At 36.1% G+C, this 18,791-nt stretch overlaps 1 protein-coding gene across 1 annotated transcript in view; it reads right to left on the bottom strand.

The window, feature by feature from the left end:
* Positions 1-234: 234 nt before the first annotated feature.
* KCNN2 (potassium calcium-activated channel subfamily N member 2) overlaps positions 235-18,791 on the bottom strand; it is a 71,413-nt gene continuing 52,856 nt past the window's right edge. Inside the window, exons 5-8 of the mRNA XM_066569660.1 lie at positions 13,200-13,310; positions 10,614-10,741; positions 6,194-6,263; positions 235-4,337 (exon numbers count right to left, since the gene is read on the bottom strand). Of these exons, the coding sequence (XP_066425757.1) occupies positions 4,050-4,337; positions 6,194-6,263; positions 10,614-10,741; positions 13,200-13,310 (597 nt within the window). The 3' untranslated portion in view covers positions 235-4,049. The remainder of the gene's footprint in view (positions 4,338-6,193; positions 6,264-10,613; positions 10,742-13,199; positions 13,311-18,791) is intronic.

Below are 18,791 nucleotides of genomic sequence, written 5' to 3'. Positions count from 1 at the left end.
GAGGTGGAATTCTGAAAATAACATGTATAAGTGTTAGCTCCTTCCCACCTTCCCCTCTATTTCATTGCTTGCAACCCCTTTATAATTAATTTGTCACCCCTTAATAATTATTAATAAAAGGAAAAAAAAGACTTTAAGGACTTTGATTTAAAAAAAGAATGGATATGAACACAAAGTTTGACAGATGGAGAAAACCTTCTGTGAATAAAGCTTAGTAAGAATTTTTCATAACTGTTACGGGAAAAGAGTTTACAAACAATTTTAATTTTTAGTATTGATAAGGGTTACAGATTTTATTCTGAATTTTAGACACATTGAACACCTTTTATTCTTTTATGCTTAGATATGCTCTTAATGTGTGGCATATCAGCTTGAATGTTTACATATGATCTGACATGGAAAGAGTCTTACAATTTGTAAAACAGTATACTTATCACTAATGTTTGCTCTAATGATGACAGTGATTCCAAACTCAGTCTGGGGAGCAATAGTTTTGAAATAGCTCACAAGGTATGAACCTCCAGAAGGCATTTAGAGCTCCTAAGCTGGATGCCAAACTTTTAGATGACAAATCTCTTTCCATAAAAGATACATCCTTATGGAGCAGCAGGAGGTAAAAAAGAGCTGAGTTGCACAAGTCTGTCTGGAAAGATATGCAAGCTTAAAATACATAATGATTTACAGAATCAAAAATTTCAGAGCATTTGCAAGCATAAAACATATGAACATATTCTTCTGATTCTGCAAAAAATGTAAATGTAAGTAAAAAGTACTATTTAAATCAATGCATTTAATTTTAAGCATGGTGAACAGGTCTATTTGTGATCTTACATTTCAGTCCTTCCGAGCAAGGTATCTCTGCTCGGTGTCTTTAAAAAAGCAGACTAGCAACAAGACTCCCAAGAAACTTATAAATGGAATCAGTGTCTGGAATGTAGTGAAAAAGAGCTTAATAAGCAACCAAAAGCAGAATTTTCCTACTGGTGAAACTAAGGCAATAGGTGCATGAAGCTTTACAATTGTAATATGGTAAATACGCCATATGCTTTGAGAAAGACTCCCTGTCATTTGTAAACAATCTTTACAAGAAAAGTCTACATTTAAATATACCGTTTCCATGATTTGTCATAATGATATGTTTTCCTTTTGGTGATTATATATGTTGACAATGATAGAGCTAAAGCTTTGGAACTAAACATTCAGTAATGGAATTTGTGATACTACAAAAGTCAGACAAGGGAAGACTAAAAGGAGTCTAGTGTCAAGAGTAAGAAAATCAAACCAAGAGTGCTTTGTGCTCTCCTGAATAAAAGTTTATATCAGTCCTTTCATGTAGTGTATCCCCATGCAGCACCTTAGTGCTGAAATCAGATATTATAAGAAAAAAATCATACGTGCTGAAAATGCAGATAAAATATCTGTAGTGGTCTTGAAGGTAAATTAAGATGTAGAACTGGAGTATAACATGGTGACATCATTTGTTTTTTGCTTTAAAAAGAAAAGAAAGGAATCCAAAACAATTTGGCAGGTTGTTACAGAATGCTACTGATGAAAATAATCCTGATGAATCTCACCATTGCATAAAGCTGTGGCAATAATATTAGGTTCAGGCTTCCAAGTCCTAATGAGTAAAAGAAATTGAGAGGTCAAAGATTGACAGCTGCTCTTTCACAACAGAAATAGCCAGCCCAATACTTGTAGCTGGATCTTAATTAAAATTGACAGATTGACAAAAATTTTCAAAGTGGACCTACAGTTCTTTAAAAACCCAGTTGTGCAAAAAATGGGTGTTATACATATATTAAAAAGATGTAAACAATGAAAGAGCTAGTTCAAGCTGACAGGAGAAAAAGGAATGTATTCAAGCTACAGAAAGTGTATTTCACATTCAATGTCAAGAAGAGTATTCTAAACTAAATGCAAAAAAGGAGAAAAAATATTTCTAAATCTTGACTATTAAATTCAAATATTATTAATCACTACTGGCCTTATGACCACTCACAATCTCATCTAATTAAGGACTGCACTAGAAAAGTATTAGAACTATATAATATCCGTCTTTTCCTTTGAAAATGATCTCCATAAAAACAAAAGCAGAACTGCAAATACTATGCATACTGCTTGTTATTTCCAGTCACAAAATACCACAGTCTGCAAATAAGGCACGCCAAAGGCATGCAACTGTCCTGCTCTAGGGGGAAAAATACTGAACTCATCCTCTTTCTCAAGGACATAAAAAGTTAGAGAAATTATTGACCTTTTAATAAGCATGCAATACCTCTGGATGTCACTGATACATTCATTATTTATACATTCGTAACACCAGAAAAGGAAGATCCTTTAATTTGAAAAGGCCTAAAGTGTCTGCTGTTTTTCAGATTATGTATTTGGTTTGGGGAATTTTGATTGCTGGAAAGCTCTTCTGTCTTGCCCAGAAGAGCTCTGCTCTGACTTCCTGCATTACTCTTTCCTGCCTGTCCTTGCTGACCAGAAGTCACAGTGTTTCATGGAGCAATGTGCATTTCCTCACTTTCTTCAATGAGCAAGTTGGTTACTTCCAGGCAGACATAGAAACAGTCAGCCATGTCTACCAGTTTAGCTACAGATGTCACCCTTGACTGTAAACTGGGGGAGAGGCAGACTGGACTGGCACATTTTGTAAATAGCAAGTACTAAAGATGTCTCATAAAGTCAAATTTCCTGTTTATAACTAGGAATTGTTAATGCAAGTTGCATGTACTGAGCATTTAAACTTACCTAGTTTTGCTATTCTGGAGAATAAACCAGGAAAAATGTTAGTCAAAATCTTTTCACCAGTGCCTACTGGTGACTATGCTTTGTGATTTCTTTTTGTTTTTTTTGTTTTTTTTTTTTCCTTTAATAAAGTAGGAGACCTTATTTTTATGCATGAAAATAAAGTACTATAGATACCCTTCTATTGTAACTCCAGTCTACAGCTGGCTTTTTACAGGAGATTTTGGAAATATTGCTAGAAGTGTTTTGCTAAGCTTGACTGCATAGCAGGAACCACGGGGATTGCCCAAACATAATGTATACTGTGCTGCCACACACAACCGCGTGTACTCTAAGTCTGTGTGTCAGTCATTCACTCCAGAAACACAAAGAAAGGAGTGGAGAAAGTAGCAACCTAACACTTTCAAAACCCAAATAGCATTATTAGGAGACTTCTGGGTGAAAGTGATGCTTTTGATTTGGACAAACATACCTGGCATTGTTACGAGACTCTGAATAAGAAAACAGGACTTTGCCTGTGCTTTTTGCATGCCAGTAGCTTTACAAATAGTCAGTTTAAAAGATCATTGCTATGGGCATCACATAAATAATTTTATATACATAAATACATATGTATATATATATTATCTATATGTGTGTGTGTACCAATGCATGTTAAATAAAAGCCCTAAGAATATTTTTAAAACCCATAGCTTATTCTGAGACTTATTTTCTAGGATAAACTATATTTTTAATTAGTCACTTCAGAAATCAAAGCCGTTTATGACCTTTTAAAATGACTATACATACACAGCACACTGTTAGATTAATATTGGTTTTTTTCCCCCTCCACTGCAAGCAAAGTTTAGACAGTTAGCTTTCATACTTAGAAATAATTATTAAGCTTCGATTTAGTTTCTTAAAAGTTCATAATTAGGTCTTTTGATTGTGATTTTTTTTTTGGTAATTAGGTCAAAGTAATCAAGTAACTATGTGCAGAAATTAACATTTTTATTATATTAGATTATGTATTGTAGTAGTAAAGCTTGTTTGAAGTGCATGAATAAAAAGTGAAATTACAGGAAGAACAATCTAATATAGCAATACTAGGTGCATTCACTGTGCATCTGAGAGGAGGAGGGGGAAAAAAAAGAGGAGTTTTCACTCATTTTGGCCTAAAATGTGTTCAGGTTTCCAGGATTCTGACATCAGAACCTAGATAACGCTGGCTAGAACCATAGGGCTTTACAATAAAAGCTAAAATATTGACCATATGATGGCAAAAAGTCTTTATTTTGCGGTTAACTTATTCTCTTCTAGCTACTCTCTGATGAAGTTGGTGGTGCTGTGGAGGATGATCTCCTTCTTCTTGACAAAGATCGTGATCGTTCAGCACTGTAGGCAACATGCTTATCGTAATTTTGTATCTGAGCCTCGAGGAATTCCCTCTGTTGCTGGCTGATTGTCTGGCTAATCAGTCCAGGAAGAGCTTGAATGCTACCAATTAAAGTTTCCAGTTTAGTTTCCAGAGTAACAATTCTCTTCTCAAAATCTTCACTTCTTTCATTTAAGTCAGAAATCATGTCATACATGATGTTTTGAGTCTGAAAGTAGAAGGATGTAAGTAAAGGTTTAGAGAGACCTTACAAGTACTGTAACAAGTAGCACAACTGTACAAGGGTTTGTAAAACAGGAGATGAGTATTATAACAATATCTAGTTTTGTGAAATAATTTTCCCTGTAGATTAAATTACAGTAGACTAAACTTTCTACTAGATTTCTTGAGCAGAAACTTAATGGCTTTTAGTAGCCATTTATTTTAGATGTCGAAGTTGAAATCAATTAAAGATCAGACCCCTTTTGGAAATTCAGATCTTTGGGAGTGTACCAGGCTAAGCTTTTTGAACAGTCAGTGTAAGCCGCAAGGGGACTGAAGGCTCCACTGATGTATTCCATCCTTAATTGTTCTTGATTCTGGTTTTAAATACCTTCATTCTTCTAATGAGCTCTACAGAGCACAAATGCTGTTCACTGGCTTGCTCCTTAAACTTGGTAGATTTTCTTGAATTGGCAGTAAGAGGAGTTGAGTGGATTGTTTTTGAAAAGTAGTTCAAGAAGTAAAAACTCAATTCTATGCTTTTTTACTTTTGCACTCTCCAATCTATCTGGCCTCTACAAAACACTGCTGAATACAGAAAATATATAGAGTGTACTTTAAAATGCACAATGGTCAGTAAAAATGTAATCTTAAATGTGTTGTTTCAAAGAGACTTGGTTAAAACATAATGGCTGAATATCTGCCTCTTATAGATTGAGGGTTCAGATTATTTAAACTGGAGTCAAAACTGGATGTAATTCAGTAGAAAAAATCAGTTGAAATTTATGAACCATCCAAAGGAAAGGAAAATTAATTGAATGACTGCCTGAAGTGTAAGCAAACCACTTTAGTATCAGGTGTGTTATAACCCATTGCTCTGCCTTCTGTTTCAGGATGCTAGCATAACCCTTGAAAGTGAAGTAGTCTACACAAAATAGTATATTAAAAGTCCTTATTAGTTGCCAGAAGCATTAGACTGAACTGTATTTTCACCTGAAGCTGTCACATGGTTCTGTAAAGCAAGAGGGGAATGAACACTGAAGAGTTTAATCTTTGCTTTGATGCACTTGAAATCAAGGAGGATTTTGAGGTAAATGAAGAGGTGTACAAGAAACTCTTAAGAAGAGCCCATCAATGCTTCTAATGTAGCCTCAAATTAACTCACAGTTACTGTTAAATATTAAGTTCTAATGGAAGTCCAAAATGCTATCAGCTCAGGTCTCTAGCTTTCTAGTTATTACATACTTATGAAAAATTCTAGCAACAATAAACAAGCAGCTTACACCTGAATAGCCTCTTTTACCTCAACTCAAATGGTTTAAAAATATTTTAAAAGCCTTATGATATATTGGCGAAGTAGGCAGCTACTATTCATTATAAAAACTTAAATAAATGCAGATCTAAATTTACTTGTCCAAAGTTACTGCTGCATAAGACACCTGGAACAGGAATCCAGAACCTCTAACTCCAATCTAGAGGCTATTTACTATGGTCTGTCATGGCACAGTCACTATCACCACATAGCAAAGTCTTCTTACTTCACAGCACTACACCACTACGACCCACTCACAGTTCAGCATTTACCATGACCTCTGCAGTCAGCTCAGGAGCTCTCAGGATCAGCCTCTCAATTGTGAAGTCTTTTTCAAATGTACAAAAAAAATAAATAAATATGGCATGTTCAAACTTTCATCAGGATACTTGTTCAAGATGTAGGTGCTACCACAAAACACACACATATTTTCATTTGCTATATATAACACCTTGTTAACAATATTTGCACATATAATGCTTAACATTTTCACTAAAAAACTGTTCATTTTGAAAGGATGAATGCTGAAACAACAGTAACTGCCTACTAACCTTTGCCAGGTCCACCAAAGTGTTGGCTTGATCATTCAGTTTCCTTTGTTCCATTTTTACACTTCTTAATCTAAAAAGTGGAATTTTAAGTCAGATTTTTTTTTGCATGAGGTCATACTAGGATTTCTAGAGAGCATGCACAAAATTTACAAGAGCAATTCACTGCATGGACAATGCCTTAACTACTTTGTGTAGAGTCAGAATCTTTCATGTGCCTGCTACAATGAGAAGCATGCTTCTTCAACACCGCAAAAAAGGAAACAGCAAGGAAATGTGATGTCCTTGAGAATATCATTTGCAATGGTCAAAGTTGAATTCAATAAAGAAGATAACAATTTATCCAGACTACATGAAAGAAAGCCAAAACATTCCTCAAAGCCTCAGTATCGTGACAAGTAGATATAGGAAGAAACATAGAACAACAGTTTTTTGTCATTATTGTTGTAGCAATCAAGAATCTTCCCATGCCTACATGACTAGATACAGGTATTAGCCCTGTTCTGTCGGAAATGGATTGGGTTAGCAGGTGTCGGAACCTGATGAACATACAGTGATAAGTGAGTTTCTCCTTACTTTAAACAGAACTTCCATCAGACCAGCAGCTAAATAACCAACATGCTTGCCAATACATTTGGTTTTTTTGGATAATTTGTGAATCTAAATATGATTACATTTTAAATTTACTATTTAAACTATAGCATTGAAAAACTATGAAAGAAGCAGCAAGGGTACATTTTTTCTTTGATGCATGCTTATCTGCATTATTGTTGGTTATGCACATTTTTCGCAAGATACAGGACCCTTCTTATACATTCTCTGATACAAACCCCATGTTTTCCAGATTGACTACCAGAGGAGTCGTTTGTAGATTTGTGATAAGATACCACTTCAGTCTACCAGTGTGCCAAGTGCCAACCAAAACAAGAATTTGGTTAGCTGTCAAATGGAAGTGAGTTTGGCAGCCTTTCGTGACAGGTAGGTTGCTAATGCATTCTCTGTCCATTTCTCAGTGATGGTATTACTTAGAAAGGTGGTCTAAAGAAAACCCTCTTGAAGGTATTCCAAAACCAAAAAGTTTCCTTATCTCTTTAGTTGACAAGCATTTCCTTTCATATCTAGGCTAACTGGTATGAGAAAGTAAGTTGTGGAGAGTGAAATATAATTTAAAAATATCTTTAAAATATAAATGGAAATAACTCTGTTAAGGTAGAAATGAACTGATCACATAAAACTGGCATTCCAGGAGATTGTTACTGGAATGCCATATGCTCTTCTTCCCCTGGAAGCTTCTTTCAGAGCACAACATAAATGCAGATGGTAGGAGTCGTGTTTTCAGAGGCTACAAGGTGGAGTTCTTCTGAAGCAAAAAAGGAGTCTCCAAGGTACAGAATTGTATTATCAAAATGTCAGAACAATTATTCAAAGGATATTATTTCTCTAGAGAATGAAAACCCCAGCATTTTGGTGACCATTCTTTCAAATAATGTGCAGAATATGTGCTTTCTGCTTTTCTTAAGATTCATTGACTCATCTGTTTGACAATCAGTATTTTAATTTTAAAATTCCAGGAAGTTCATTATTATTGTAGTACGAGTTGTAAACAACATGAAAATTCTTCATAGTAACCAACCCAACACCTACCACAGGCTGTAAGAACATATAGATATGGCAAGTCTTTAGCTGCAGCAGCCGGATTTAAAGAAAACCAACAGACTTTCTTAGTATAATTCATCAAGATAAAATTTTGATTTTATGAACTTCACTTATCACAGAAAAAGATCATGATTCTGGATCGCATTTCCATGGCAGCAATCAGACCACTGAAATTCACAAATAAAAACTCTATTTTTTGCATGCAGACAGTGGTAAATTCTGCAAGTTTAGAAAGGAACAGCTTATACAACTTACTTCCGAGCTCTATTTTCATATGTTGAAAAAAAGACAAAACAAAAGAAAACAAAGTGTAAAATATACTAAAACGACCAAATGAGCACAGTGGGCTCGATTCAGCAGGTGGAAAGTCCTAGGGCGTTGCTACTTTTGATCAGCAGCTGCCTGAGGAGTCATCTAACTCGCATTCATGATGTAGGAATCTGCAATATCTTCAAGCCTTCCCATTAACTATCAACTGCAGATTTTCTTATTCATACAATACATAAAATGCTTTATGATTTCACCTTCATCTTATCTAATGTGCATGAGAAGCAGAACACTCAGACCAGCTGAACACATTTCAGAGCTGTGGCCGTGACTGTTATCATGATCTGGGATCGTTTCTTCTATTAAATTAGCCCTGAGAGAGCCCACTCTTTTTATTTTTGTCTCCAGTGAAATGGTTGAAGATGAAGGAGGGGGACTAAACAAAACTTAAGACTCTAGAAAGATGGAAAACTGTAAGTCACTTGAGAAAAAGTACAAAGATGCAAAGGGATGGAAAATTAATTTGCATCCATCTAATCAGCTACAGGAAGAAAGCAAACTGCTGGTGCAATCTTTTAATTTATGGTGCATTCTTCAGCATATTGAAAAAATTATCTTTTGGGGTTTTTTCCCTGAATACAAAAGTTTTGGGGCTGTAGTGCAAAGTGGTAAAAGACAGAGAGAAATTATTAAGATAGCTGTGCAATCTAGCTGTCACACCTAGGAAAAAATTACTGATGCCACCTTCTCCCCTCCACTTGATTAATTAATTTTTAAGGGAGATGCAGAACACACTTTATATCCTGAAAAGCTCTTCTGAGCTTGACTGATAAAAAAAGCTGGAGATCGAGCCTGCTGTGCTTTTTAGATTCTTTTCTGAACATATGTGCTCATACACACACAGACACACAACACACACACACACACACACACACACACAATAAATAGTAAAGTTAGAATGTTAAGAAACAGCCTTTTCAATCAAGGATTCAAGTCCAGCAAGGATGCACATGACATGCTATCCTCTCCCCAGAACCCCTGCCACTCCCCTCCACCTCCCAATCCTTTAAGCTAAGCAGGGTGGCCAAACTGCTATATAAAAATATGCTTTTTATATTCACATAAAAATGCCTCAACTTCTGTTATCTTTTTATTCCTCAAAATATCTCCACAATGACTCAGTAACATTTAAACCTGCAAATTTGCTAAATGTAATACAGTAATCAAAGTTTACAGAATACTTCATAGCTTAAGCTTAGTTACCTACTGCTTTAAAACATTGCTATGAAAGAGAGAATGATTGTTAGTCTAAATTTACTAATAGGAAATGAGTAAACCTGGCCTTTCTTTCCTGTCTTTCCTGTAAGATGCTGCACAGATATTCTTTTCATCATGGATGCCCCTCTCACATCACTTCACTGGTTGTCTCAGGCACAGACCTACACTCAAAAGTTATGAAACCATCAGTTTGAAACTAAACCTAATTTGTCTCCTTCTTCTCTGTAACTCATTGGAACTATCTTCATAGGCTGTACAGATGGCTGCCTCAGCTGAATGGGGATAACAAATAGAACAAACAGATCCTGACCATTCCTCAAAATGGTCCTTAGGACCAAAATTCCCTGGTTCCTGAGGACAAAACTCTGAGGTTTTTTTCCCCTCAGGTAGTTCAGGAATAGTAACCATTGAGCAATTCTACTCATTTGGATGTGCTTTATGACAAATACATACTGCAAATTTTAGATAAATACTTGTAGTTTGGCAAAACCATGGCACAGCTTAAACCTACTACCAGTTTTAGACCTCAGGCTTGTTTCAGACTCTCATGTAGAGGGGAAGAACTCATTTGAATAATGCCAGAGGTGCTCAATGGTCTCAACTATTGGCATACACTCCCATTTTCTAGAATAGATGGCCAGGATCATAGCTGACATACCAACATTTGATCTTATGCACTGAGAATATACAGTGGAGAGAGGCTAAATGCTGGTGGGCCATGAACTTATACTTGATAAATATTCTGTTCATTAAACACTACATACATACTCTCTTCTATCACATTGTTCTGACTTTACAATATTAAAACATTTACTACAAAGAAAATGTTGAGTTTTTTTTTTTAATTTTCTTCTGTCTATTGTAGCTCACATCTTTCTACCTGGAAGAAAATGCATAAAAATAAAGGATAGTCTCAGTGGCATAGAACAAAAAAAGTCTTAGATAACTCAAGAAGTATGGGAAACTTCTAAAAAACATTCACCAGTTTATACGGACATAAACTGCCAGTGTACCTTCTTATTTTGTTGTAAATAGATAATACAGTAAATGGCTATCTTTGTCTTACTCTGAAAGAAAATCAACCTCCAGAACAACCTTGAAGGGAAGGGAATGGTGGGGGGAGAGGAGGGAGGGGGCAGAATGGGACTAAGAGTGACTGAGAGAGAAGGAAACTAACAGAGAAAACACCTTGGGAGGAAAAAGAAAGCAAAATAATACTTACTGATGAATAGCTTGCAAGAATTTGCGTTGATGTTTCCTTACTTTTGCATGGTCTATTTTTTTAACCAGCTTTGTGTTTTTATAAATTAACCATGTTTCCCTGAGTACATTGGCCGCTGCATTTTTCACCTGTTTAATAAAAGAAAAACACCAGGCTGACAAAAGTAGTAGTATGTTACGTTTTTACTTTTCTGTTACTAACTTTTCCTAAAGCTTTTGAAATGCTGTCTTAACTGTGGGAAGTGGGTACCTCAAGAAGCTGAAGCACTGAGGGAAGAAAGCAACAACTGGATAAAGGGGACTGCTGAGCAGTTTCCTTTTAATATAGATGTGATGTTCAGATCAAATATTTTTGCATCCAGGAATAATTTTCCCTCTTCAAAAAGTTGGAACTGTTTGGTGTTTATGGCAATATCAATTACAGTGAGGAAATACTAATGCATTATCTGTATGTTAATTAAGTGTATTCAATAGGACCATAACATTTCTCTCTTTCTTATTCTATGGTTAGCACTTCTTAATTCTTTTGGCAATTTAACAGTCTTTTAAAGTTTCAGAGCTGTTTGAGCACTTTGTCCCTTTCTTTTATTTTTTTGGTTTTGGGTGGCATTTAGTTTTTATACTTGTTTCTTTTTTAACATCTCCAAGAAGATGAAAAAATATGTTGTCAATTAATGCGGGCAGAGTTCTATTTAAAAAGTGCTTTGATTTATTTTTTAAATTTGGCGTTCCATAAAATGTTAAAGAGTACCTACAGTTCCCTTTTTAGGCCCTCCAAAATTTTCAAGAATGCTTAAAAACATACAAATAATTTGAATGCAATGTTGATTAATGGCTGAACGACTAGGATACTTGGAAAGAAAAATTGTCCTAATTATTCATCTTTATTTTCTCTCCTCCAGCTTTACATCATGCCAGTAACTGCAGTGTCAGAGCTAAGTCAATGGCTAAGACATTGCAGGAATGTCATGCAATAACTTGGCCCAGCAACAGCCTCCCCACTTTGCACCTGTAAGTGTTGGAGAACCTTGTCCTGTCTTCACTGAAAGCACAACCATGGTTTAGAGACGTCCTCACAATTCCTAAGTAGCCCTTGCACTCCTGGAAAGTATGGCTATCATCAGGCTGTGAGGAAAGATCCCCAGCATCTGCATGAATTGTGATCTGATGTGCATCTTAGATTTGTTTGCTTGGCTCACTTTTCATGTGCTTTGAGTTTCACAAGCTTAAAGCTTTGTTTAATAAAGTATTACACTAACATTGAGATTTATATGAAGAATAGATGAACAAAATAAACTTCAAAAGGCATAAATAAAGACTAGATTCAAAATCTGGCCAATCTCTGAGACACATTTTGGGCTCAGTTGTCAGATAACACTAAAAAAGTAACTATGTTATGAAAGGACAAATTATTTCCTGTGGTCTAGTATCAACAACACCTTAACTGACTGCAATAGGAATGTAAATCAACAAGCACAAAGAGACACCTTGTCAGACACCCTTTATACCTATATAGGAATTCTCTCCTCACTCATCCTTAGTCTCTCCCTGCTGTGACTCCTTAGAGGAGATACAGGCTGTTAGTGGTGAGCAGCACAGAAATGAGACCCAGCACAGCCAGAGCAGTGCTCTGAGAAACACAGCACTTGGGGACAGGACGGGGCTCTCTGCAACACAAGACCCGCAGCAGTGCAGCGCTGCAGTGCTGCATGGAGCTGTGCTGGGGCAGCCATCCTCTTCCTCCTCCTCGCCTGGAGCAGAACGACTGTCTCCATCTCAGGCACCCACCACTAAGGAGAAACTCTGCTGAGTTCTGATGAGCTGTGACTATAAGCACATTTTTCTTCACATTGGCTCTTCTCAATAATGAAGACTGAACAAGTTGAGTGCACTGTACAGTTACTACTCTTTTTCTTGTTCCCTCAAAACTGACCTGTTTTATTTCAGCAAAGGATTTGTATTGCCTTGTTTGCTGCATTTTCTTTCATTTAAAATATTTCAACACCAATGCCTCCTATTTTGTGAAAAATAGTTTCTTCTAAAAATAATATATACAAATATCTTTCAGGGTCCTTCAGAACTGTGTGCCACTTAATAAACCATGTGTTGTGTACAAAACGCAGTTGGAAAGACTGCCTCACTGTTATTGTTCATATGTTGCAACATATGAAAACATATGTTATTTTCTTAAGAATATCTCTCATAGGTTGAAATTTTAGTTTTTATCTGTCATTTCACCTATTTTAGCTACAAAAAATATATTTTCATATGCCATGCAAAAGCTTTTGGTTTAATGCAATAGTCTAGTTCCACAACACTTAACTGCTAATTAACTAATTAACACCAAATACCTTCCAGTTACAAGGGCCCTCTATACAATATTCTATACAAACCCTTAAAATTTGCTGACAACTTGCAGTTGTCCTCAATTTAAAGGAAAACTCAAGGCATCCAATTTCTAATCTTTCAAAACAATACCCATGACAAAGTTCAGCAAGGATACCAAGCAGGAGACTACTTAAACACAAATGCAGAAATAAATTAATACACAGTATTCCTTTTCGGTTGTATATAAAGTGTGACTTACTCTTTTAGTTAGCTGGGTGTCCATCATGAAATTATGCACATGTTTTTCAGCTTTGGTAAGTTCTAACTTCCTTGCCACCACAGCTACCACCAGTGCAGTGCACCCAGCACCCTGAAAACAATAAAACAAACCCCCAGGATGTTACTACTGCATTTTGCAGGGTTTTTAGAGGAAGTTTCTCCTTTCCTGTAGAAGTATGGCAAGCATCAGGTGATTGATCCCAGGTAAATACAGTGAACATACTACAGCTGTTTCATTTCAGAGTATTAATTCAAGTCAGTATTTACAGGCTGGTAAACTATTAACGCACCAAAATAATTAGTGAGCAGCATCACTTAGAAGTTCAGTTGTTTGGTTTTTTTTCCCCTGCAGGGGTTGAACATTTCCCATTTCTAATGCATAAACAAAGGGGGTGATTAAAAACAACTTTTAAAACCCAGTAACAGAGTACTCTGTTCTTAAAAATTTTCTCAAGGTTATAACAACTGCTAAAGAGGAAATAAGATTAGATTAGTATTTAGCACACACACATACAAAAAAGAAAAGTTTCTTAGGATTTTCTTCAGGGCCTAAAAATAATAGTAAAATTATTATTTACTCACTTTAGTATATTTTCCTGTTGTTCTGAGTCCTTCAGTGATCTTTTCTGCTTATCTTATTACCATATAAAATAGAACACATACACCGGACCGTATCTTCAAAACTTGGACAGAGAAAATACCAATTTTCTAATTCATGCTGTGTATATGTATGCACATGCGTGTATACACATTGACATGCATGTGCACAACAGGCAAATTCCAGAAGGCGCCTGCCTCTTTGGAATGACAGTGGCTTTATCAGCATCACGAATACAAACGCTTCTTTATGGGGCAGGTGAAACAGAAAGGAGGCTAAAATGAGCCAGGTAATAAGCAGTGTCAGTTTTACACATCTAGAGGTATCATTACCTTTACACCATTTATAAATTCTACTGCTTTAATATTTTGTTTTAATAAAAATATTCTTACAGTTTCTTTAAAATAAAAATATCTCATTAAATATACAAAGCTACATTTAACTTGCAGGTTCATTCCAATCTAGCTCTTACTCACTTGTGTCAGTTACTCTTCAATATAAAGCAATCTCTCATTGCTTCTCATTGAAGCTTAGCATATTTTGATTCACAGAGCTTTCTTCTACTTATTCTGTATTTCTCCCATTAATTTATTCTCTATCCCCCACATCTAAAACTGCCTTACCCTCTCCAAAAAATCCAGAAGAAATCTCAGAATTTAGCTTTCAAAATACAAAATCCATTATTAAAAATATAGAGACTGCAAAATAAATTACCTAATTGGAAACCTTTTTCCACACAGAGTCCTTAAAAAACTGGATCTTTTCTCTCTGTGTACTTACTGAGGCATACAATGAATTCTGTGAAAGCCTTGAATTAATAACTTTTCCATTTCTCTGGTAGATTGTTCCAAAAAATCCACCCAACCCTCCTCTCATTTTCTCCAGTAGTTCTCATCTTCCATCCTCAACAGCTCTCAGCATTCCTTCAAATGAGCGTCTCGTAAGTTTGCTGCATTTCTTGCTTCTTTCCTGTTCTCAATACTAAGCCTTTGTTTTTCTCCACCTCTCTGTTGTCCAGTCTTGTGATGATGGAATTACTGGGAATTTACTTGAAGTTTTGCTCTCTCCATGAGTCAAAATGGTGCTATAAGTTCTTCTCCTTCTCAAGACCCCATTAACAGTTAAAGAGAAAGAATACAGCCACAGCTTAAGGCTATGCACTTCCGAAGCCCACTGAGCCTCCACTGGGAAGAGGACAAGGCAGAAGATGCTCTAACACATCCTACCTCCCCAGAAAACAGACAGTGCTCTTTAAGTCTTCTTCCTGTTGAGGTAAATGCTATTATGCAGAAGACTTCTCTGTAGGCAAATAAATTAATAAATTACCCCATATAATAGCAAGGAAGTGAAGATAAAAGCAGACATCTTTTGGTTCAGTATGTCAGGAAAACCAGGGCCAGATGTTGATTTAATGACATAACCAGAGTTCTGCCTGCTCAAAGAATGGAAATGAGCTTATCAATACAGACCCCACTGGCAAAAAAACACCCATTTAAGCCAATTTACTGGGGGAGAGAAATACTAGATGACTCTTTCCCAATCCCCCTCAAAAAGGCTAGAGGAATGGTGGCAGGCAAAAGAGCTTGCTTTGAAGCAAAATCATTCCAGCCTTTCTGATTAAGGCATTTTCAATGTGGCACAGCAGCTGTAAGGGTCAAATGCTGTCAAAAGTAGGAATTTTATGTCTCACATAAAATATACTGCCTGCGGTGTCACAATACTGTCACTGGTGAGCTGTGACAACCACCTCTACGGTGTATATGCACTGCTATCTTCCTCATATCCAAAACAGCTTATTGTGATGGTAAGGTACCCTAAATTCAAACTTAAACCTCTTCGTTTTGTGGTACATGATGGGATCTCAGGACATGAACATGAGTTCTTCTAGTGTTTCTTCAGAAGCAGGAAGTATTATACTACCTGCATGTTTACATTTCACAGTACTGTAAAGGAAACATAATCATTCATAGCAGCTACCAACAATGACTAAAATTCCACTTAACCTATATGATGCTAATTAATATTTTATGTTACAGCAACCTGCAGTATTACATGGCTCTCCTAAAGAGCTGAGCATCCTTAAAAATACTCATAAAGTGAGAATTATTCAAAATGGCAGAAATTAAATGGAGGAAATATAGTTACTTAAAAAATTGTAGCATTGTTATTTATTTATTAATAAATATTTATTAGTAAATATTTATAAATAAATACTTATTTATTAAAATTGCTCAAACTAAGTAAAAGCACTAATAATTATTTCATCTGCAGGAGGGGTTCTTTAGAGAATAAAATTCTACAAAGTCTTATATTTGGTTACTGTATTAACTTTCAACATCATTATTTTTATCCAGTTTTGAAGTAAATAATAAAATAAATCTTTGCTTCAAGCTCTTGTTCAGGAGAACTATATGTAAGAATGAAGAAAATTAAAAAGGCAGGACCAAATATATTTTCAGGTATCAAAGCATTAATCAATTCTATCTGGAATTCACACTCCTTAATCCCTGACCACCTCCTGCATTACAGAGTTATCACAGTGTGTTTTGGCTTGGTAAGCAGCCTGGTTTTAAGGGCACTTAGGACAGAAATTATTACAACACACTCAGTGTAAGCAAATTGATCAAGCCAAGGTTGTTCATCTGCTCCACTTAGTGGAAACAGGTAATAACAGAATGAGCCATTCATTAATTTGATGGTGTTCAAGCACTCTATGAACAAGTATTTGCCAGCAACCACCAGTTTTAAAAGCTGATTCTGATACCTGAATTCTTCTGTTTTCCAGAAGGCATGTAGAAGCTGAATGAAATTATCTACTAAAGCATGAGAAGCTCTTAAAGATCACAGATTGAAGAATAGGCAAGATTAGGACTCCACTGATGAGTGGAGCAATGCTTATTTCCTGTTTGCAAGGATCAAAAGATGAAGCACATGAATTTAATCCTGAACACGCAGTATTTCTTGCTTGATATGAAGTGTAGCATATTTGTCCACAGTAAAAGAAAGAAGTCTGAAAATAAACATATCCACAGTTTTCCACCTGAGCAAATCAACAAACTCTAGACTTCACAGTGGCATCAGATCTCTGATGGCAATTGTAGAATTTGCACTTATGAGCAGTACAACCTTTAGCATCGGGTTCACAACTGCTTGCACAGGACAGAACTTGTCTTGATTGTCAATCTATTTAGCCATTGTCCCTTATGAAAGCAATTTGATGTGACTGCAAGCAACTTGAGGACATTCTTTGTATGTTTAATTCTAAATATGGTGCTCCTGTTAAGGACAAAGAATGACACCTAAAGTTCAAATGCTCATGCAGGTACGCAAGTCTGTGAAAGCCATTCTCCTCTCTAGCCCTCTTTGATGCCTAGAATACAAAGTGAGTTTCCCTGATAGAAATGTAAGTGGAAGTGTACGTTGGCATTTTACTCATATATGGTTAGGCAGTTTTTAAACAGTAGCAGGATAATAATTTTCTCTGTTACATAAATCTAAATGATGACTGATACACCTAAAAAATGAATGGAAGGATGGATTAAATTGAGGGGGAAAAATAATGTCATCAGGCATTAATGTCAAGCCCATGTTATTTGAAAAGTGAAAGAGAAGAAAGATGAAATTAATTGTATTTTAAATTATACTTTAAATTTAGCAACTGAACATGACATGAATTTAACTTAAACGTGACTCTCAGAAAAAAACATGACTATTACTTGGTGTTGTCTTTCATTTTACTTACAGGTGTCATAAATTGCAACTTTCCCTATTTTCTGCACAGCCTCTCCTCTTGGCACTTAGTTCTGAATTATTGCAAGCCTTCTTTCAAATGCTTTAACAAAGCAAACTATGTCTTAGACACATCAGACATTGCTGCAATGGTTATTTTCTTTGCCTGTCATTCTTAAAATGTTACTCTGCTCTGTGTTGATGTAGTCCCTTCTCTATGGCATCATATGCAGAATATTTGCCCTCAGTTGCAGTATTTTATGACTCCTCAGGGATTTCAGTTCTAACAAGATCTTTCAGACAAGATTCTTCGCATCACCTATTTACTTAGTAAAAGCTCCCAAGAAACATATAAATCTAATATATATTTTTCTTTTAAAACCTTCCCCTTCTTTGTTTAGGATTTTACTTACTACAAAGCCTAGCAAAATCAGTGAAGGTATGTCAGATTCTAGTATGCCAAGATGACTACTACTACCCTACATAATTCCTCCTTGTTTCCCATTCTATTTGCTCTACGGGAATGGTAAACTCATCAGTAAATTGGACTGTGTATTTCTACTCTCTTTACACAGCACTGGCATCAATAGGATCAGGAGTCCTGAAGGGCTACAGGAATATAAATAAGAATTAATAAAGGTGGTTGGCCTGTATTACCCAGTTATAGTATGTACATCACACTATACTGACTTTCCTTTTCTCTTCCTTGTCAAAGTCACTCATCAATATATTACTACATGCCAGCTCAGATGCCTTTTGCTGTCCAACCACAATCCTCTGTCCTCTTCACTTTTGCAATCCACACTGAGCTTTCTGCTGACATCAGCAGAATCACCATATCAAAGCTGACTAACTAAAAGTTACTACAGAGGATTTTACATTACAGTAAACCACACCTGACACAGCCATGGCAGATGGAAGGAAAAAGCTGGTGTTTCCCACAGCACACAATGAAAATGTGGCTATGGAATCTGGATCAAGACCATGCCTTTACTACCACTCACAAGTGCTAAGACTGAATGTTCGCACTGCTGCAAGACAGTGCTGGCAAAACTGCAGGGTTCAGACTTCAAGGGCAGTCTAGCATGTACATCTAACATTATTGTCAAGGTCCAGTTTTACTGACAGCAGAGAAGCTTTCAGCTCTTCAACCAAGGGTTTATCTAAGGCAAATAAAGCTTAGCACTGGCTGCATTTCCAGTTAGAACTGAAAGCAGCATTTGGTCAGTAGAGAAACCCTGTTGT

The sequence above is a fragment of the Molothrus aeneus genome, chromosome Z, assembly GCF_037042795.1.
Source record: "Molothrus aeneus isolate 106 chromosome Z, BPBGC_Maene_1.0, whole genome shotgun sequence".
Lineage (NCBI taxonomy): Eukaryota > Metazoa > Chordata > Aves > Passeriformes > Icteridae > Molothrus > Molothrus aeneus.
The sequence above is the reverse complement of the archived record's forward strand: the minus strand, read 5'-3'. Positions and strand labels throughout refer to the sequence as shown.